We start from the raw sequence: 23584 nt of genomic DNA on the forward strand, positions 1-23584 counted from the left end.
TATTTGAAACAAATAGTTGCAGTAAGCAAGACTTTCCCCACTCCAAAAAACAAAACAAAACAGAACAGGGGCAAAATTCATTTGATAGCACAGTTCCAATATGTAAATATCCTCCTACTCATTGTGGTTGGGCTTTTAATTATAAGCAGTTGTTCTTTCACAAAATATTACCTCTATTTGTGTCACATGAAAAGTGGTCTCAACTCTGTGTGGGGTAGTATGTTCTCTAGGTGCCAAAAAGGTGGGAGAAACACAAACACAACCCACTCTTAGAAAAACTAATTCAAAGTAGAATTTTCAACGCCCCCCCCCCGTCTCCTGTAATAAAAAGTAGTGCTGGGATCTAGCACCCAGATTTGGTTTTTTCCTGACCATTTTCAAAGAGTTCCCCCATGACTTGCATCATTAGGGTTATGAATAATAGTTCATTCACTTTGAAGACAGCTGGATTTACTCTTTCCTCCTCTTCTTGCCTTCATGCTCATGTTCCTTGGGGCGGCTGCTATCTGAAGGTCTTTTAGAGCCACCATGCTGTTTGGCTTCTTCCAAAAATTTGTCCAAACCAAAAGGATCTTCTTCGAACTGAACAGGTCCTTCTCGACCTCTCTTACGGTCAGAACCAGAAAATTCCTTATCAGGAACAAATCTAGAACAAGAGAAAGGACTATGAAATAGTTCTGTTTTATTGGTGTAAAAACTAAAACTGAACTGTCTACCATGGTACCTGTTGGTCTTTATTCTGGCTTCTAGGTCATCACCATACATGTCCTTGTCCAGATTTTTACTGGGCCTATAAATACTCTGGGCCATATCTTTACCACCTCTCCAGGCTTGATCATAAACATTATAAATTTCATCTTCTCCACCTGCAAATCCACTGTCCATACCCTGGGGAAAAATGAATGACATGAAATAAAAAAATATAGATTATTGAAAGGTGAAGCTGATTTCCTCTTGAGAATATGCACTTGCTCATAGTATTTTCAAATATCTGAACTTCAAATTATAAGAATGTCATTTATCCAGTGTACATAAGGTTCATATTGCTAAATTCGGATTAATAAGGTATTCATTAATAGGTTGGAGTACTTTAACAAAGTAATCATTAAAATCGAGGGCTCTCTTACAAGCAGGTACTTGACAATTTCAAAAAAATTTTTTTTTGGCACTGGGGATCGAACCCAGGACCTTGTACTTGCCATGCAGGTACAGGGCCACTGAGCTAAATCCCCAGCCTGACAATTTCAAGTTTTTGTTGTTGTTTTGAGACAGGGTCTCACTATGTAGCCCAGGCAGGTCTCGAATTCACAGCGGATCCTGTCTCAGCCTCCCGAGTGCTGGGATTACAGATGTGTGCAACCACGCCTGGCTTGCCAATTTCACTTTTTATGGACATAGTGGCAAGAAGATCCAAGAATGGTTAAAACTTCTGATTCCATTTACACCAAAATAAAGTTACAGCTCTTAACTATCAGAATATCATTGTTACAGCACAAGGCAATAAGGCTCACGATGAAAACCTTAAATAAATTTTCATTTATGATTTAGATCTAAAATGTCCAGCAAAAGCCTCCTGTAACAGTTTATATCTAGTTGTTCCTTCGAAGCCTCATGTGCTCATAGGTGAAGCTTCTGAGAGTTGACTGGATCCATGGGGGTGAGATACTCATCAATGGATTAACTCACTGGTACTAAGAGGAGGTGGGTTACTGGGGGCATGGCCTGGAAGGGCTTATCTTGTCCCTCCTTTTAATTGCTCTAATTCCTACCTGCCACACCATGAGCAATTCTCCTTTGCTATGCCTCTCTGCTATAACATCTTGCCTTGGAGCCAGTTTACTATGGACTGAAATCTCTACAAACTGAGTAGAAATAAACTTTTCCTACTTAAGAGTTGTGGGTGCCAGGTATTGAGCCTCAGCTATGAGAAAGTAACTAATACATCTCACGTGGAAGATGACTGATTGGATCACAGAGGGCACTATACTCATTAGTGGATTAGTCCACTAATAAATTCATAGCTGTCTTGCTATCATGGAGATGAGGCCTGGTTACAGAGCAGTCACTGGGGGCGCAGACCTAGCAGAGTATTATCTCCCTCCCTGGCTCTTTTCTCTACTTCTGGCTGCCACAGGTTGAGCATTTTTTCTTCCACAACATCCCTCTGCCATCTTGTTTTTTCTGTCTTGGAGCCAGCTGACCATGGACTAAAACCATGTGCCAAAATAAACCTTTCTTATAAGTTTTGGGTGTTGGGTAATTTGTCTCAGCAACAGCAAAGTGATGAAGACTTAAATGCTTTAAGCTTTTAACAGTTGAAAATATTTACTTACATGGAATTTTCAGCCCTAACTTGATTTTTTTTCAGGCTGATAAACTGCCACTGGAATCAAGACATTCAATTTGAATCTTAATTCCATCAGTTACTAAATAAATCTGCATCTCAATTTCCTTCTCCATAAAGAGATCATGAATTATGACTACATAGGTTTTATTTTTTAAGGGTTAAGATAATACAAGATTTAGAACCGCACTAAGACTAAAAAGTACTCAATAAATTTCTTAGAAAAGAATATTAAAATTAAACTTTCAAATTTTCCCAAAACCTCCAAGTTGTAATTAACTTTCCCCTTCTATCCCAGTAGAATTGACACTTCTATATTCCTTATGCTTTTTTTTTTTGGTACTGGGGATTGAACTCAGGACCTTGTGCCTACAAGGCAGGCACGGTGCCACTGAGCTAAATCCCCGGCCCACCCTGACTTTATATATGTATGGTTTCTTAAAGGCAAAAGTGGATCCACTTTTGATCTACCGTCTTATACATAATAAACAACACTAGGTTTATTAAAATCATGTGTCCTAGTTGGTTAATGACAACTGGTACTAGAAATCAGATTTTCTGACAATCAGGCTGGTATTTTACTTTTAAAGCTTAATTTTAAAAAGATTACAAGTTGACATGTCTCTGTGACATTAAAAAAAAAAATCCAGCCAGGTATGGTGGTACATGCCTGTAATATTAGCATCCTGGGAATCTGAGGCAAGAGGATCCCAAGTTCTAGCCCATCCTGGAAAATTTAGAAAGACCCTGTCTCAAAGTAGAAAAAAATACATAAATAAATAAATAAAAAGTAAAAAATAAAAAGAGATGGGGATGTAACTCAGTACAAAGACTCTGGATTCAATCTCCAGTAGTTAAAAAAAAGATGACTACCACCAAAATGATCTAGAGTAGTTATTTTTGGTAGGCTATATTTCAGAAACAAAAGATAGACCTACCAGAACCCAGTTTTATCACCTGCCTTCTTTTATTCTTTAGTAGTACTTCAAATTACAGCCAGTTATAAAATGTTATAATTAGAAGTGTTTCATTTTGTCTTTTAAATAACAACATAGAACTTCCATTTTATTCCCCTGCCATCATACTAGCATACCCATCTAAGATACGTAAATTTTCTTTTATCTGAGGCTAGATATTCATATCAAGACACAAACTGGGCTGTTTCCCGACTCCTTTACCTTAGATTGGTTGAAGAGCCTTTGGTCATACTGAACTTCATTTGAAGTCCGAGGATTGGGTACACCAAGAGCAATGACTTCACTGATATCTCGATTTTCATTTCTCTGCAGTTTTGACCTATTTGAAATATGTTATCATTAGCTGAACACTCTTTGCAGACAAACTGAGTATATTCAATTTAAATACAACTAATCTCAGAAGCAAAGGAAATGAGTATGTCATTTCATGTCTTGTGATCATGTATTCCTAGATAATGCATAATCAGGTTGACAGCCCTTATGGCATTTCAGATACATGATTTAGGGGAGGGACAGGAGGCAAGGGAAAGTGAAAAGAGGTATGTCCATGTACCAACTCCCCATGAGGAATGTAATCATTAGGTACTTCAATATGTACTAATAAAAATTTAAAACTAAGATGATTAAAAGAAGATCCATGATTAGAAGAGATAGAATTCCACATTAGGGACTTCACTAGCTCAAAAGAACAGCCAAGGGCCAGGGATTTAGCTCAGCAGCATAGAGCCTGCCTAGCAAGTGTGAGGTCCTGATCCCCAGTACCGGTGGTGGTGGGGGGGAGGAACAGTCAAAAGACTGGCCCACAAAATTCTTTAATATATGCCATTTCCTTACAATTATGCTAAGATACAAAATTGCTATAGTCTTTATTTGCTGTTATGAGAGAATTCAGTGGGCTGGGGAAGGGGATGAAACATTATGCATTATTTAAATTTCAATAACTGCGTTTAACTTTGAAGAAAACATGTCAATGACTGGATTCTATGAGAATTTTGACTCTCAGATTAATTTAATTTTGCTCTTTTGATATGTATGTATTCCAGATCCCAATGAAACCATGGTAACTGTCATTACTTATTTTACTAGAAATTCAGGTTTTAAAATGATTTCTATAGACAACCTGATTTCTTCCAATCAGAAGTTTAAAACTTTTGTGTTACCAATCCTCACAGCCACTTTACTGGTTTTTAAGGATCCAGCATATCTGTATAGTTTCTGATTTTTAAAGTTTAGGAAGTTCCAACCTACAACATTATTAATTGAAAATTTCATGCTTCATTCCTCTTTCTTCTACATTACTGATTTACCCACAACTCTGAATTCAGATTCTCTGCTTCTCCAGTAAAACGAAATATGCCATTTAAGATATGACTTGAAAAATATATTGTGTCAGCTCCTAACATAATCAGAGCATAAGAAAACTGCATTTGGAAAGAAAATATTTTACATTTACATTTAACATTGACTGAGAATTCCAACTTTGTATTTAGCATTTCAAGTTTTTAGCAATTGTAGACCTCATACTTGAGTAAATCACAAACGACTCCGATACCTACATTATGTCCTCATACATGTTTTTAGTTTGTCTTACACCATTTTGTACTTATTAAGAGTGCCTTGTAAATTTTTCCAATGTATTTTATATGATAGCTTTGTCTTTCTAAATTATAAATTAAGCTGATCATGTGAAGGAACTGAGTTTTACTTCTTTCAAAACCTGCTCTTTTCCTTCATTGTACTGAGCATAGTACTCTGGGTATACATAAACATGAAAGGGTGTCAATAAAGGCAACATGACAGCTTATTTCCCATCTTGTGACACAGACACAAATTCAATTTGTCTCACTATTTGAAGTAGGAAAAGAATAGATCAAAACAGTCACATTCATTACTTCCTTTTCACAAATATGATCTGAATGACCTATTCTATAGCTCCATCTTTCTCAATTTTATCTGACCCTACAATGTAAGTGAAGAAAAGATTATTCCTAGGGACAGTAAATTCTGGTAAGACAAAGTAGTTAAGTAAAAGAAAATGAAGGGTGATTTATTAAGTTATCATACTAAAAAGGAAAGACAGAAAAAGCAAACCTGATCTTAGTAGACTAAAACTTTGCTCTAAAAGATACCAAAAGGCCACTCTTCATGATTTGAATTTATAGCATTTACCTCTTATCAGGAGCTGCCCTGGAAAGATTCCGGTCATGCTGTCTCTCTTTTCGTCTATCATGTCGGATTTCATCTCTCTCTCGTGCCTCCCCATCCTCTGTGTGGACACAGTTGAAAATTGGGTTTTCATCACTGTATTTCCCATTCACATTTTGAACAAGAGAATATTCTTTAGGACAGAAAATTTCAGGGCTGGGGATTTAGCTCAATGGTTCCAATGCCTGCCTCACAAGCACAAGGACCTGATTTGATCCCTGGTACGCACCCCAATTCCACATACTTCTTTGTAGCCATATTCAGCCTTTTAAACTTTATCTGCAATCAATTTAAATCCAATACATAGTATTGGTTTAATTTTTAAATGTGGATTCTAGAATCATGTGTGCAGCTGAGTAGTACAGCTATGTTCAATATAACTTTGAAATGTATCAAAGTAGTAAGTTGGAATGATAGATGGATACAAAGTGGATAGATATGTGAGGAGCAAATTTAGGGATGTTAACTGTTTCAAAAAATTAACTAAAATCTAAATGCGGAATAATGAGTGTTCACTGTAAAATGCTTTCCATTTTTTTTTGAAAATTTTCATAATGTCAAGAAAAAAGAAGTATGCCTAAGTTTCCCTTTGCATTTCAAGAGATTCTACTGAATAAAGAATCTTTTGCTTTTGGTCTATAGGGGCTGGATGAAGCTTGATCTCAACCTTATTTATGTCTATCTTCATTTTTTTCTACCCTCATCGGTCTGTGGGGATGCAGTGTAGTTAATGAACTTTATAGCTGGATTCAAATCCTGCTCTTCCATGGTAAATTAGCAGTGTGACTTTGTGCAGGGCACCTACCCATTCTGACTCTTAGTTTTTTCCTCCGTAAAGCAGTGACGATAATAACAGTGCCACTGAATAAAGTTGATAGTAGTGATAATATGAGGTAATGTGAAATACTGAATTGTGCCTACCATATTAAGTATTCAGTGAATAATAGCTTTTACTAGTATCTGGCAATCAGACATAGCACTTTTTATTTTATTTTACTTTTTAATGTGTGATGATGGAACCCAAGGCCTTGTACGTAACAGGTAAACACTAACCATGAGCTACATGTGTAGCCTAACAAGTTTCACTTCTAAATAGCTTTAGTGGCTGGATATGCAACAGGTAGGTATTACATCTTGCCTCTTTATGTAATTTATATGTGATTCACGAGCTAGATCACTAATTACAGCCTTGGTTACTTCTGTATAGTTGAACTCTTGACTTTATAACCTACTGTTTGCTTAACACCTCCACCCTAACCTTAAGTAAATTTCTAATCTTTCCCTCCCAAACTTGTTTGCTGTGCAGTGTTCTCAATATTAGTAAACGATAATTTAATCCTTCCCAATTGCTTGGGTCAAAATTCTGGACGTCATCCTCAACTCCTACTTTTCTCACACCCCTACCTAATCCTTAAATAGATTTTGTTTACTTCCAAAATACATCCAACATCTGACCACATTTCCACTACCTCTTGTTATCATCTCTCATCAGGTTTACAACAGGTTTACAATACTTTCCCTGCTTCTGCCCATGTCCATTCCACAGCTTTCTGCTTTTAACATAGAAACCCCACTAATACTTTAAAAATGTATGTTAGGGTAAATGCTGGTTAAATGGTACAAAGTTTTACTGATGCAAGAAAAGTTCTGAATATACAATGTAATGTATGGTGACTACAGTTCACAACACTACAGTATAGAAATAAAATTTGTGGAGAAATCTTAATTATTCTCACCAAAAAGCTTAAAAGTGACTATATGCAGTGACTGTTATGTTAATCAGCTTGGCATAGTATAAACATTTATAAAAGGATATTTGAGCATCACTCTGGGCTGGGGGCATAGCTCAATGGTACAGTGTTTGTTTCACATATCCTCAGCACCACAATGCAAAACAAAAACCGCCACAATCAAGGCACATGCCTTAATCCTAGCTTTCTGGGAAGCTGAGACAAAAGGATAACAAGTTCAACCCAGTCTGGGCAACTTAGAAACTTAGACAGACCATGTCTCAAAATTTTAAAAAAAGGGCTGAGAATGCAGTAAGGTGATAAGGTCTTGGGTTTAATATCTAATACCAAAACAAAACCAAACCTCCCACAAAACACATATACAATTTAAACTGGGCATACCACAAACTTCACCTACAGTCCTAGCTACTTGGGAAGCCGAAGTGGGTGGGTTTCTTGAAATTAAAGAGTTTGAGTAAAGGGGAAGGGGAGGAGGGGTGAAGGGAGGGCAGGGACAAGGAGAGAAAAAATGAGAACCAAGACCTGTCATGTAAAGGTACAAGATCCCAATAATGAATGTAACTGTACTGTATACCTAAAATGTACCAATAAATTCAATGGGGGGGGGAGAAAAAGAAATTAAAGAGTTTGAGGCCAGCCTGGACAACACAGCAAGACTTTGTCACAAAGCAAAAAAAAAAAAAAACAAGCTGGGCTTGGTGGTGCATGCCTGTGATCCCAGCACTCGGGAGGTTGAGGCAGGAGGACCAGCCTGGGCTACACAGTGAGTTCCAGGTCAGTCTCAACTACATAGTGAGACCGTTTCAAAAATCCAAAAAACCCAAAACCAACCCTTATATTGTAGTACAACTTAAATAGTCTTAATTTGTCAATTATACTAGAATAAAGTATAAATGTCACTATTCAAAATCCTTTGTTTTCCTTGACACTTAAAGTAAAAGCTGTGTTCTGATAATGACTAAAGGACCACATATGAAATGGAAGCCAGTATTCTTCTCACCTATCCTAACTACTCTGACAAATATGGACCTCTCCTCCTTCATTACAATCTAGCCATACTGGTCTTCCTGCACTTCCTTGAGCACAGCAGGAATATTCTCAACTCAGGAACTCTGTACTGACTTATCTTTCAATCTACAATGTACTTCTGCCAGAGTCCCATGTGGCTTACTTTCAAGTTTTTACGCTCAGTAAGCTCAGAAGTGAGGCCTATTCTAATTACCTTCTTCTGACACTTTTATGCCTCCTTTCCGTTTTATTTTTCTCTATAGTAAATATTACTTTCCACAATGCTATGTAACAGCATTTTGTCTGTACTCACTGGAAGTTGCCTGCTGTATCCCATCCCACTCCTAACCTAGCAGGAAATTTTGTCTAGAAAAGAACTTTAAGTTTGGGGCAGTAGACTGGGCCTTTACTACTAGAAGGCTATTACTAGGGAGGCTGAGTCAGAAACACTGCAAGTTCAAGACCCATTTTAAAACCATCCAACTAATCAAACAATCTGCACATGACAAGTACTTCAAATGAGCTAAATGGACAAAAGAATGGTAATTTTACCAGCCTAGGTTTTATGAAACAAAAACATCCTCTTAAATTTTCTTGAATAAAAACTACAACTCAAGGGTCTCGGGATTTAGCTCAGTGGTGCTGCATCTGCCTGGCAAAAAATGTAAGGTCCTGAGTTTGATTCTTGGTACTGAAAAAAAGAAAAATTGTTCCACTCTAAATAAATTAATTCATCAACATATACCCCTGAGTAAAGCCAAAAATATTGGCAGTTTCAATGATTAGAAAATACATTAACCTGTAGGACTGAAAAACACTGAATTACTCTACCATAAAGGGAAGCTGACTTACTCAAATCAATTAAAGATTTCATTTTCCTTTTTAAATTTCAAGACAACTAAACAAACAACAAACAAACAAAAAAAAAGAAAGAAACAGCCAGGCGTGGTGGCACAAACCTATAATACCAGCTCGCAGGAGACTTCAACTTCAAGGCCAAACTGGGCTATATAGTCAGTTAAGGCCAGCAAAATCAAGCTGATTTGAATGACATGATTTTTAAAGTGTAGTTAGTTACCCTTTGTTATTCAGTGGGGACTGGTTCTATACACCTCTAAACATGGATATCTGAATCCATGCATGCTCAAGTTCTTTATATAAAATGGAGTAATATTTGCATATAACTTACACACAAGCATGCTGTATATGTACTTTTAATCCCTATATTATTTACAATACCCAATACAATGTAAATGCTGTTAATTATCTGATATACTATCCTGGTTAAGGAATAATGATAGGGAAAAAAAATCTGAATGTTTTGGATATAGACACATTTTTCCAAATATTTTGAATCTATAGTTGGTTGTTAAAGGATATGGGTCCTAGGGATATATAGGACCAACTGTGTATGGTAGTGCTCAGAACTTTTAAAAATTTATAGGATAGCCCCATATTAGAGGTCTACCTTTTATTTTCTGTTGTTTCAGCTTAGTTTAAAAGTTTTTATATGTACTTAACTACTTTTGTGTGCAGTTAGCAAAGAAAATACAAAACAGATTTTTCTAAAATTAGATACATATTGTTCAAAATAAATTCCACAATGTCAATGCCATACCTTTTTCCACATGGGTTTTGATACCAGCTCTCCTCTCCCTGGCTTTTTGAGCCATTTCCCTAAGTTTCTCTTCATGTTTCTCCTTTTCTTTTTGAGCCATCTTCCTCTCCACTTGGGCACGCATTTCCACAGCTTCACGAGCCTGTTATTCAAGTCAGATGTTAGTGGGACACTATCACAGGATAAATATTTATACCTATCATCTAAACTCCTGACTGAAGTCTGGCTTGTAAGAGCAACTAACAAGAATTCGTATTTGTTATTGTTGATCAAAATGATAAAATACCCTCCTGAGAATACTTTGCAAGGTTATCTTTTTCACTCTGGAGAATATTTTAAAGGTTGAAACTATAGGGACCCCAATCAAGCTTCCAAGTAAGTATCACTAATGCTTTCTTATAAGGAATCTAAAAATAAAAAATTAGATGAGTGCAGTTCTGTGTGCCTATAGTCCCATCATTTGGAGAGCTAAGCCAGGAAACTTTAAGCTCAGGAATTTGAGACCAGTCTGGAACATAGGACCCTGTCTAAAGGAAAAAAATAACTAAACAAGACTCCAATTCAAGATAATACCTTTGCTTGCACCTGAGAGATAATTTTTATAAGTGTACTCACTATGATATAGGAGATATACTCTTCTACATTCTAAACATGTCATGCCATGCAAACTTAAAGGTTACATACTAACACCATAATATTTAATATAGTCAGTATCAATGATTCCATTTATGTAGGACCTGATTAATCAGGATATTTACTTATTCTTCCCTGCAAGTGCCTCAGAGGGGACATCACCTAAAGTGGGGAGCCATTACAAAATGCAGAATAGCACCTACCAATCTTCATAAAATTGGATCAGTTTAGGGAACTATTACTTTGGCAAGTTATGAGGGAAATGGATCACCATGGTGGGTGAAGGAGTATGTATAAGTTATACAAAGGCTGGGATAATATACACAGTGGCAATTAACACCTATTATCTTTGACAAATATCACAGGTTAGAGTCTCGCTGAATACTCAGTAATATAGCTAAATTAACAGTACATTAGGTAAATATGAATGAGTTTACAGATTACTAGAACATTAAACGAATTATAAAAGACCAACCTTCCGATCAGCAATGTAGAGAGCTTCAGCCAGTTTGGCAAAATTTTCATTTATGTGTACTGTCTGAAGTCCTCTTCCATCAGCAGCTAGACGTTTGTCTAATGGAATTGTATAACCCTAAGGTGAGAGCAATGAGAAAACAGCAGCAGCAGAAAAAAAACAATTATTTAAATTTTAATCAAAATATGTACATTTTGACTAGCTCTCATAGTTCTTACATCTTCCTTCAAAATTATGCAAATCAGAGTATTTTGTATGGCAGATTAAGTATTTCCCATCTATGATCTTACTTAATAGTAACAAGAACTCTATAAAACTGGTAACATTATTGTTTCCATCTCATAGATGAAGACAATCAGGTAGAGAGTTTGGATAATGTCCTTAAGGTTAAATACTTAATAAGTGTGTGAATTAGAATTTAAGCTCAGACAGTATGATACATAAATTATTATTATTCTTATTTTTGGTAGTGGTGCCAAGAATCAAACCCAGAGGCAGGGCCTCATGAATACTAGACATGTGCTCTAGGCAGATACTGAGCTACACCCTTAGCTCCTAGCACTCTATTTTGAAAACATTCAGCTAAGGTTTCAATTAAAGTTATTCAGTCTTTGACTCTTTCCTGTGTTTTCTAGTATACTATAATACTAAAAGACTAATTTTATGACAACTTAATTACCTTTGCATTTTTCCAGTTGGAAATACAAGGAGGAATCTTCCATTCTTGTTGTTCCTTTACAGTCATCTGAATTGAGAAAAGAGTAGAGGGGACAGTTTTAGATTTATAGAGCCTAGTTAAAAAACCAAGTACAATTTTTTCAACTCAAAGATGGCTCTGTGCACAATGACAATCAGACACACTTTCTCAAAGTCTAAAATTTCATTTGTTTCTGCAGCACTATATATGTTCCATACTATGGATTCTAGGGATAAAAATGAAAAAATGGAAAAGACTCGAAGTTACAGTTGACATTTTTATAAATATTAGCTAATGTTTTTCTAGACTTCTTTCAGATGAACATTTTTCTTGAGAATTAAAACTACTCAGAACACCAATCAGAGATCTAATAAACCCATGTTTGCATTTCCTATACCTATGGCATCCTTCATGTGAAACAGATCTTGCTCATTCTGATAAAAGCAGAGTCTGAGTCACTAATAAAACTAATAGCTAATATTTTACACACATTCCCATAAGTATTCTAGAAACTTTCCTTTGTAGTCTTGACTGTGTTCCTATTTGGTATTGAGAAACAATTAGGACAAGAATACTGTAATCAGTGTCATGATATGTAGTGCCTGTAAGCACAGTAAGGTTATTTATAAAAATTATCAAATTTTAAAAAAGATTTTGGGCTATAGCAAGGAGTACCTTCCGACTAGGAGAATGCATGACAGGTGCAGGAGGAGAAGGTGGTCCCCGTGGAATTTTCTTATTAATCCTGAATGAAAAATGGAAGTATAATCAGAGAATGATATACATCCCGTTTGATTTATTATATCTCAAGTCTCTCCTTTTTTTTTGTTTTGTAAAGCTTCAAACAGATAAAAATAGAGATTGTGTAATGAACATCCATCATACACCTATCATTTGGGTTCAATAATTAATAAAATATACAAATCCTGTCTTCATTATCCCATTGCCATGGTATCACTGCACAGAGCAATACACTTGCAGTTTATTGAGATACTCGATATACAATTAACTACACTTAGTGCATACTTTGATTAAATTTTGACACAAATAGATATCCATTAAAGGATCATCACAATCAAAATAGTGAATATAACTGTGAACATACACACAGGAGTTTCTGCATATCCCTTGCCTATTCCTTTTGTCCCTCTCTTCTCCCTTCTTCCTTCTTTCATCCCTCACAGACAACCACTGATCTGCTTTTTATTAATTTGGTTTTGTTTTGATACTGGGAATCGAACTTGGGTCCTTGTGCTTGCAAGGAAGGAGGCAGAACCACTGAGCTAAATCCCTGGCCCTACCTTTTACTACTTTACATTAGTTTTCATTTTCTGGAATTTTACATACATGGAATTGTACCATATTTACTGTTTTTGCCTGGCTTCTTTCATGCAGCTTAATTATTCTGAGATCCATCTATGATATTAGTAGTTAAATCCTTTTGCTGCTCACTATTATTCCATGTACCAATGTACCAAAGTTTGTTTATCCACTCACATGGTGATGGACATCTGGGATACTTTTCCCCTTTAATATCTTGTTTTAAAAAAGGAGTTCATTCTCATGAAGCCAACTACTTACTTGAACCTTGGAGGTTCCATTGGATCTTTCTGCATTTCTACCATTCGAATAACCCTCTGTTTGGCTCCAGAGTTGAAAGCCACTCCTTGTTGGGAAGGTGTGTATCTGAAGAAAGCAGATAAAAACTAAAGCTGTAGGCAGTTCAAGCTGTTAGCAGGTATTTTCCTTTTGAAAACCATATTTTCAATTCTTTTTACAAACTATTAATATAAAATCATAAAATATTTAGGCAGTGCAGTCAGCACAGAGGCAAGAGAACTAACAAATTATGATAACAAGTAAAATGCAAACTAGAGAACTAGACTAGAGTGGTTAGTCTGCAAATAATTCATCCTCATCCATTTACCAGCATGGAAGGGGCAACTGTTCATTTTCACAGAGAAGAGGACTAAGAAAGCACACTTATTTTCTAAATCTGCATTTGAGGAAAAATACGCAAAACAACTGCATCAGGCAACTTAGAATTAGCAGTTTTGGATTAAGCACAGGTTGTGAAACACAGAAAGAATACTGGCGGAAGTACTATAAGCTCTGAGTTTTCCTTTAGTATCTATATATAAATGATGCCCACCCAAAGGGTTGAGTAAAACTCTTCAAAATTTGTAAGTATTATAAGGATGCCTATTAAATATAAATAGAAAACTATATATAATATACTTTCAATCATCAACAAAGATTGTCAACAGGCTTCAAGTCATTATTCACAATAACGCATTTATAATTGTGACTAACTAGGACCATGAAAGAATACCAGAATCCTCAACCCAAGTCAAGTCTGAAATGAAACTAAGACCTTCAGGCATGATTCATACCGGATATACTGAGCAGGGGCCAGTTTATCAGCTGCTCGAACTGGCATGGCTGCAGCAACCTTCTGTGATACTGATTTCTCCAAGGCTACCCTTGTCTTTTCTGTTATCTGAAATAAGACATATTGCATTGAGTGATTTGGAAGTTAATAAGAACATAAAAAGTTGTCTAAAATAATATTATGTCAATTTCCAGTTACCTCCTTAATAGCTTCTTCATCAGGTCTCTGCAGATCTGGATCATCTGCATTCATAACCTCTTTTGGAACCAGGTCAGTGTATTTACTGTAAATGACCTAAAATGTTCAAACACAAGCAGGCTTAAGAAAGGCAGAGAATGAAAAAAAAGCAACCTCATTAAGTCATTTTAGATGTCTACATGGCCTCTTAGTATATATATATAAATTTAGGACACTCAGTTTTGACTTTTAGCTTTTAAAACCAAAGAAGCTTAAAATATATACACAAATTGCTGTCCTGGCTATAAATAATTTTTCTTTACCCACCCCACATTTAAGTTATTTCAGATCTTTTAATCAAGTCAGTATTCAAATAAATTGTGCCAATAAAATCTTATGCATCAGTGATCTCTATGTTTGAGGTAAACTAGGACTTGAAATTAAAGATGATATAAACTGCCTTTAGTGCCATTATTTTGGATTAAAATCTCATCAGAATTTAAGTCAGGTTATCAAATAATTTTCAATTTTACTGGGCCTAGAAAATTTCATTGACCTCATCTTTATTTAAAATGTTTTTCTTTTTTGGCATCAATTCTACTCAGAGACTATAAAATGAACATGTGCCACAGTGAAAAAACATCTCAAACATTTTCTTCAGTAGAAGGCAAAAATGAAAAGAGGAAAAAACAAAACACATTCTCTCTATATGACTTATTTTATGCTCAAATTTAGGAATGCTATACGATTTCTACAGGCTCAACATAGTTTCTTGTAGGATGACATGGCAATGACAGGATCCTGGCAAACAGAATACCACTTACTTTTATATCCATCTGTATTTCTCAAACAGTTTCATAAAAACCTACATGGCAGATTTTAAAGGAAAAAAAAATAGACACCAGAATCTTAACAAATAATAAGCTTTCTAGGTTTAATGCTCTAAGTAGGAATTCCTTGACACAATGGAAGGACAACTTATGAATATGGAAGTAAACAAAACTCCTAGTCATTTGAGAGCTTCAAAACTTTTCTATAGACAAAAACCTTTTTCTACCATAAGCAAAAACCATATTAATAATTATGTCCTACCATATCACATTCCTTAAAACAGTTTGAAAGAAATGACAATATGCCTAATTTCCTACTCCAATGAATGGAGCAAAAGGTATTTTATGGCCTTCTTGACTGGACTTGGACTTGCTCACAGCTTCAATGTGCTCTTAATTTCTCTCTCTGACCCCCACCCCAAACACCAGGAATCAAACTCAAGGCCTTGTGCTTGCTGAGCTACATCTCTGGCCTTGTGACCTTATAACTCTCATTCCATGATTCATGCTTCAGTCCCAGGAGTTCTTCTGTTCCTTGGAATACACTGTGCTTTCCCTTAACTCTGGACCGTTATAGAGAGCTCTTCCCAGCCCTTCAAGGGACTTCTAAATCTTTGTGTATCAGATCTAAGAGCTGCACTAGTGAGGCCTCCTGACTATCGCCCTCCTTATCCAATCACTGAGTCACAGCACTGTTTTATTCTCTTTAAAGTACTATTCACAGTACAAAATTTATTTGCTTAGTGTCTCCCTTATTAAAATAATAATACTTAGTATTTACTGAATTCTTGTTGTATCTCCTTCACTTTTTCTTTATACATACATTAACTAATTTAACCTTTGAGATATGCAATGACTATATCCATATTACTGATGAGAATATTCACTGAAGTATCTCTAGTTCCTATAGCAATTCCTGGTCTACTGGAGGTATTCAGTCTTTTTTTGCACAAATGAATGGATAAATGAATTTTAGAGATGCTCTATTACATGCCAAAGGTTATTATATTTTAGGCCCTAAGAAACTTTCTTCATTTTTTTTTTTTTTTTTTTTTTTTAAGAGATGGGATCTCACTAATGATGCCAAGCTTTGCTCCAAACTCCTGAGCTCAAGGGATCCATTTGCCTCTGCCTTCCGTGTAGCTGAGACTATAGGTGCATAACATCATGCCTGGCTCAGAACTTTCTATATAAGCCATTGATTTTCCAGAAAATAACTACCCATAACTATAAAATGAAATATTGAGCCTGTTTAGCTAAGGAATGAGAAGAGGGGCCAGGTAAGAAAGCGTAGCCTTAGCCCAAGATGTACTATTGATACATAGGCTATTATTGTCACTATCCTTAAGAGTTTTCATTTTGGAATGGAATCTAATAAGAAAAGTAAGTCTCTCAGTACATTAAAATCACATAACTACTAAATAACCTCAAAATTTTACGATGGAGAAATCTGTTAGCACAAACTGAAAATTATGAAACGAAACTGTAGAAGATAACATCCAGACTATGAAGAGTTAATCACTTTTATACAGCATTCATTATAAGAAGAAGTTCAAAGTAAATGGCTCCCTGGTAGTCATATATGTTCAACATAGTCTCAATACTAATTTAGCATATTAAGAGCCATTTGCTGCTTCTTATTCTGGGTATTCCAAAGTTAATAATCCTTTAAATAAGTATCTAGCCTCTCACAAGGCTGATTGAAGGACATCTGAAGAGCAGGATTCCTCCACTGTAATTAACTATAAACCCCCAAATTTTTATAGCCTAAGAACCAAATGTGCTGAAGAAAGGCAGTGCATCCCAAGAGACACCAGGGCTGGAAGACTATCTGAAAACTACAGCATCCCTCTGAAGGCAGAGGTATAAATAAGCTTTGTGTACAAGATAAAGCAGTACCGCAATCACAAAACAGGTAATTTTATTTATTTTTTTCTTTGGGTACCGGGGATTGAACTTGAGTCCTTGTGCTTACAAGGCAGGCCACCAAACCACTGAGCTAAATCCCCGGCCCCTATTTTTTTTTTTTTTTTTTAAACAGGGCTTTCCTGTGTAGTTCAGGGTAGCCTTAAACTCACTACATAGCTCAGGACAGCCTTAAACTTGCTGTGATCCTTCTGTCTCAACCTGCCACATTACGGGATTATAGGAGTGTGCCACTATGCCCAGCTAAAAATAGATAATTTCTTACCACTGAAAATTGGTGAACAACTGGACTGAGTAAAAAGGTAAGCCTATTGATATATTTACTACATAGGGTAGAAAGAAAATACTACCTTTTTTTTGAACAGGGTCTAACTACATTGCCCAGGCTGGTCTTAAACTTGTGGGTTCAAGCAATTCTCCTGCTTCAGACTTTTAAGTAGCTGAGATTACAGGTGCATGCCACTACAGCCACCTAACGAGAAAATACCATTTTTAGGCTCATCTAGTTTGTGAAACCATATACACTTGCTGAGGTTTTATTGAGAAGATAGGTCAAAGGCATTCTTATAAGTTAATATCATTTATATTAATATTTTAATCAAAGTTACTTTAGAAGAAAAAATACATATGCCAATGAAGATAAAACAAACAAATAAACAAACAAAGCATTTAATTCCATCAAGATTTATGCTGAGATGGGCCGGGGATTTAGCTCAGTGGTACCATGCCTGCCTTGCAAGCACAAGGTCCTAGGATCATTCCCTGATAACAATAACAACAACAACAACAAAAAGATTCATTCTGAGAAACTTTTTTTCCTATTTTTATATCATCAATAAGTCTTATACACACTACTTTACATGTAGAGATAAATGGCCTTAGACTTGTTCTAAACTAGCACCTTTTAGAATCCTGACTTATTTTTCTAACTTTCATACACACTGCTAGCATTTTCATTCTGCTCTTTCACTATTAGTATTAGTGGGAACTCCCTAGTTTCTAAGAGTATCAGATCACTCTGAGATAAATCAGACATCTCTGTACCACAGTACAAATTAAAAAACTCAATAATTGTTTTGATCTTTTGTCAAGAACTCTATATAGTCTTCTGAATGATAATGAATTTTAAAAATTCCATTTTGTACAATAAATTGTCAATTCCTATTTCTTCTAAAACAGGAAAATCAACTGCTTTCATACAGGACATCATTGCCACCTCCAGCTCCCCTCTTGCAGCCTTTGTAAGTGAATGGGGTATTTCTGTTTAAGACAATGGGGACACCATTGGCACTCAATAGATGCCAGTTATGTTAAACATTGTACAATGCTCAGGCGTGTTCTGAACAATCAAGAAATGTCTCCCTCAAAAGTACCAATGGAACATAATGGGTACTCAGTGAAAGTTGAACTATTAAGGACTGGGGATGTAGCTAAGTGGTGTCACAGAATTCGATCCCCAGTTTTTTTTTAAAAAAAAAGTTGAACAATTAAATGCATTCCGAAATGCACCAATCTATCCACTTTTAGTAAAAAAGAACAAAACCAAAATGTTACGAACCTGAGAACAGTACTTCTTTAAATTACAAGATTTGCATCAATTCTAGTGGCAGCACTATAGACAAACATGTAAGGCGTTTATTATACAAAAAAATAAGGCTTTAAAGATTATTTGGACAATATATTGAAATCCAAAAATAAATAGTTCAGTTTTAACTATCTGTTTTCAACATAAAATAACTACTGTACCATTATAGATGGTTGCTGTAGAAAGAAAAAGTTTAGATATTCCCTTAAAAATCAGACAAAACTCTTTGTGCCTTGTCTTAAAATACAATGCTAACACTGTTCAAAATAACACAAATTGCTAATGTTAAATTATTGCCCTAAAATGTTGCATTCTCCTAACATATGGGAGTACAGGGGTTAGCACATCCAGTAAAGAAAGCACGTTTCTCCCAAACGAAGAGATGCACCAAAACAAAAGTGGCCAGAATCAAGTGAAGGCTTCCATGGTACAAGGTATGTTTCCAGTGTATGTCCTGTATGTAAGGGCACCTAATTTTCTTTTTGTAGAAGTGGATTATGCTTTCTTACTGGCTTCTGAGGAAACAGTTTTCTTTCATACAATGAATACTGCAATCATTTGCTCAATAAACACTGGTGAATGCTTCTGCATCAAACTTTTAGAAACAAAAGTGTCAGAGGAATAAAAAAGGATATTATCCTGTTCTCAAAGAGCTCATAGTCAAATGACAAAGATCATGAATGGACAAATAATTACAACAAAAGACAATGAATGCCATAATAAACATTGGGAGTACAGAAAGACATCCAATACAGCCAGGAAAGAGAAAACATTCTGGAATAATGAAGAATGAGCTGAGATTTGAAAGCAACAGAATTATGTCAAAGAATAAAGGCAGGGCTCTCCAGATGCAGGAGGAATTTCCTTGGGAAGTTTTCAAGGTAAGAGAGAATGTGCCATTAGGGGAATTTCAAGTAGTTCTTTGTGGACATTTATAGAAAATGCATGAAAAGTTTTTTCTTCTTTACAATCACCTATAACAATTATTTTACATTGAAAAATAAACAGAATGGCTAAAACTGGAATATTTTTTCAGTAAAGTAATTTGGTTCTGAGAGTTGAGGATAGGCTAGAAAGGCAAGCAGGGGATCAAGCATGCCATAGGAACTAGGCCTTTATCCTAAAGACTATGGAAGGATTTCACGTGTGCACACTTCTGTGTGCATATGTAGAGGAAAAAGAATGACAGACATGGATGAAACTTTTTTTGGCAGGCAAGACAAATGACAGGGAGATGGGCTCATATTGTTTTGGTAAATCAAACAAGAAACAATAAGGCCTCAACTAAGTAGCAGAAAAAGCAATATACTTGAGATATACCAAAGAAACAAGAGTATAGCTTCTCAATGGAGGGCCTGAGGGAAAGAGAAGAACCAAAGTGACTACTAAGCAAAGAGGGAACATACTGGCAGTATGTGTCACATCTAAAATTTGAATATTGGCCGGGGATTTAGCTCAGTGGTTCCGAGGCCTGCCTTGCAAACACAAGGACCCGAGTTTGATCCCTGGTACCCCCCCCATGAATATCCTTTGATTTAACAAGTACAAATTTCCTAATTTATTTTACAGAAATATTAATGTGCAAAAAGGAAGCTTACATATGAATCTTTTTTTGTTTGTTTGTTTTTTTAGACAGGGTCTCACTACATAGTTGAGACTGACCTGGGACTCAGTGTGTACCCCAGGCTGGTCTCGAACTCACAGTGATCCTCCTGTCTCAGCCCTCCCGAGTGCTGGGATTACAGGCATGTACCACCACGCCCGGCTTACATATGAATTTTGAATGAAGTATTTTTCTTTCTTTTTTGAGACAGGGTCTCACTATGTAGTCCAGTCTGGCCTTGAACTTGTGGCAATCCTCCTGCCTCAGCCTCCCCAGTGCTGGGATTACAGGTGTGTGCCACCACATCTGGCTTGAATAAAGTACTATTTGCAAATATAAAATAACCAGAAACCACCGAAGCTTAAAAGAATTTAGGTCTGTGCACACTGGCACGTGCATATAATCTCAGCTACATTAGAGACTGAGGCAGGAAGATCTCAAGTTTGAAGTCATTCTGGGTAACTTAGTGAGATCTTGTCTCAAAAAAAAAAAAAAGAAAAAAAGATAAATAGAAAAACAGGGAGGGGGCAAGATGCAGTGCAGTGGTATAGTACATGAACAAGTCCTTGGATTCAATCACTAGTACTATAAAAAATAAGGACAATTCAGGTATAATTCATAGAATTCTACACAGATATTTTTAAAGAAATGAAGCAGACTTATCTGTACTAACAAAACCTTTAAAACATTAAGTAAAAATTTATTAAAATCCCATTCATGCAAAAAATTATATATATATATGTATTTTGATGTTGTTGTTACTAGGAATCAAACTTGGGACCTTGTGCTTATGAGGCAGGCAGCAGCACCACTAGCTGAGCTAAATCTAAATCCCAGGCCCAACAAATTCTGCATAAGTGGATGCATGTATATAAAGTGAGAATACATATAGATAAGTATCTAAATCCCTGATAAAAGTCTGGAAAGATACACCATGGTAGTAAAAATAGTTACCTCTGGCAAGCAAAGTAGGAGAAAAGCAGGTAGGACTGCATATAATGATGTACCACTGGTATTTTTTACAATGAGAATATATTACTTGCCTAAGTTTTTAGAAACATCAAAAAAATAAGGGAAAACAGGTCTCTCAGATTTTTAGCACAGACTATTAGGAAGGTATCACACCTAGAGGGTATAACAGGTAAATTAAGTGACAAATTATACATATACATTTGGATTTGATGAAGCAATATTTCAGGGAAATCTAGACAGACCTGTCCTTACAGTTTAAGGACCTAAGCTTAGCAAAAATAAATAAACAAACAAAAAATAAAAAACAAAACAAACCTCCCCAAACCAAGCAACTAAACCCCCAAAATCAAACAAACAATTGGACTAAAGATGTAGTTTCAACAGTTATCCCAAGTGACAGATGAAGCCATAGAAGTAAATTATATTAGCCAAAATGTGTCCTTTGGAAAAACAAAAGGGTCGAAAACATTTACCAGGAGCCACCTCAGCAAGCTGGCTGAGGTAAAACCATACTGCAATGAAGTGAAAAGTGAGAGGGAGGTGAAGTAGAAATAGTGAATACCAGCTCTTTTAAGAAGCTTGAAGAAAGTGAAGACAATCAAGTGGAAATTAGGATGTGGCTAGAGGAAACTTTGAGGATAGGCAAGATTTTCTTTGAAAAGAAAAAGAAGCACAATGTAAAGCTAACAGGAAGGGGCCATTAAAAAAAGAAAGGTAAAAGCTGAGAAGACTGAGGTTTCAAGAGAAAGTGAAGGGATTTTGAACTGTACACTTCGCAAGATGAGGCTTACAGTAGAGATGTTAAGGAAAGAAAAGGAAAAAGTACAGGAAAGAGTAAACAAGTGTTTATACAGTACTGAAATAGATGGGAAAGTCAGGATGGAGAAGAGCTAGAGTTCCAGAAGAGCTCAAAGAGGAGATACAATTTGAATGACTGCTTTTTTTTTTTTTTAGCTTTGAGTTTATTGGTACATTTTAGGGATACAGTACAGTTACATTCATTGTTGGGATCTTGTACCTCTACATGACAAGTCTTGATTCTCATTTTTTCCCCTTACCTCTGCCCTCCCTTCACCCCCTCCTCCCCTCCCCATCTACAAACACTTTATTTTCATCTTTTCATTCTCTCACATTTTTTTTTCCCTTTTTACTCTTCCCCTACCCATCCCACCTTCCCTACACCTTTAGCTCCTTTGTTCCCATTTCTAAATGTCAGTAATCTTATTAGAATCTTATGCATTTTTACAAAAGCTCAGCGGCCATGATGTAGTAGCAACATATGGGCTGCCAGGGCTGTTAGAGGGTAAACTGAAAAAGTCTGGAAGTAAGAGAGGCAAAGGATAGGTACTGAAAGCTCTCATGATTTTTCCAGGATCAGTCACTCTCAAGGAACCTTTTACTTTTATCCTATTTATTTTTGAAAAAGGAGCAGTAGCAGCAACAACAACTAGGCCTTCTTGTAAATAGTTCCTTGGCTCCGAGTATAAAAGCTCTGTGATGAGACTATTTTAAGCAAATTTTTCTTTGGTCATTCGGTTAACAACAACAACTAGGCCTTCTTGTAAATAGTTCCTTGGCTCTGCGTATAACTGTTCTGTGATGAGATTATTTTAAGCCAATTTTTTTTTGGTCCTTCAGTTACTTTGTAAGCAGGGCCATCCTAAATCTGGATGGAAAATGCTGGTTGTGTGCTCAAACTAGGGCAAAAAAACTTCGTATAATTTACTACATCCAAATGATCTAGTAAAATAAAAGCTGGGATGCAGCTCAGTGGTAGAGCTTGAGCTCAGCATGTACAAGGTCCTGGGTTCAATCCCCAGCATCACACAAAATAAATAAATAAAATAAAATGTATCTGTGTAAATATTCTGTAGTTTTTTTAAAAAGTTGACTTTCGCTATGTGCTGTGGTGCATGCTTGTAATTCTAGCACTTGGGAGGTTGAGGCAAGAGGACTGCCACTACTTCAAGGTTAACTTGGGCTATATAGTGAATTAATTCAAGGTCAGCCCGAACTTCATAATAAGGCCCTGCCTTAAAAGAAAAAGTTGATTTCATTAGAAATTATAGGCTTTTATAAGCAATTTTAGAATGTCAGTACCATGATTGTTTTTGAAATGTAAAACCTACAAGCATAAGCTATTACTAACTGGAGAATTTCAAAGGACAAAGTCATCATTGCTGGATACTGAAGTTAACCTAAGTATACTTTACTGCTCCTTTCATGTTTGGGAATAAACCCCTCACGTATGCTAATCAGTTACACTACAATTCAGCAATATTCTTAACTTCACTGTTACTTTTTTTTTTTTTTTTTGCTTTAATTGAGTTTATTGGTACATTTTAGGGATACAGTACAGTTACATTCATTGTTGGGATCTTGTACCTCTAT

At 36.0% G+C, this 23584-nt stretch overlaps 1 protein-coding gene across 1 annotated transcript in view; it reads right to left on the reverse strand.

The window, feature by feature from the left end:
- Positions 1 to 64: 64 nt before the first annotated feature.
- The window catches only part of Snw1 (SNW domain containing 1), a 31734-nt gene continuing 8214 nt past the window's right edge, over positions 65 to 23584 (reverse strand). The window contains exons 4-14 of the mRNA XM_010645588.3: positions 14299 to 14394; positions 14102 to 14208; positions 13290 to 13394; positions 12384 to 12453; positions 11691 to 11756; positions 11012 to 11128; positions 9904 to 10045; positions 5491 to 5587; positions 3523 to 3640; positions 725 to 888; positions 65 to 646 (exon numbers count right to left, since the gene is read on the reverse strand). Of these exons, the coding sequence (XP_010643890.1) occupies positions 451 to 646; positions 725 to 888; positions 3523 to 3640; positions 5491 to 5587; positions 9904 to 10045; positions 11012 to 11128; positions 11691 to 11756; positions 12384 to 12453; positions 13290 to 13394; positions 14102 to 14208; positions 14299 to 14394 (1278 nt within the window). The 3' untranslated portion in view covers positions 65 to 450. The remainder of the gene's footprint in view (positions 647 to 724; positions 889 to 3522; positions 3641 to 5490; positions 5588 to 9903; positions 10046 to 11011; positions 11129 to 11690; positions 11757 to 12383; positions 12454 to 13289; positions 13395 to 14101; positions 14209 to 14298; positions 14395 to 23584) is intronic.

This window comes from Fukomys damarensis, unplaced genomic scaffold (genome assembly GCF_012274545.1).
Source record: "Fukomys damarensis isolate Sample0158 unplaced genomic scaffold, DMR_v1.0_HiC HiC_scaffold_21, whole genome shotgun sequence".
Taxonomy (NCBI): domain Eukaryota; kingdom Metazoa; phylum Chordata; class Mammalia; order Rodentia; family Bathyergidae; genus Fukomys; species Fukomys damarensis.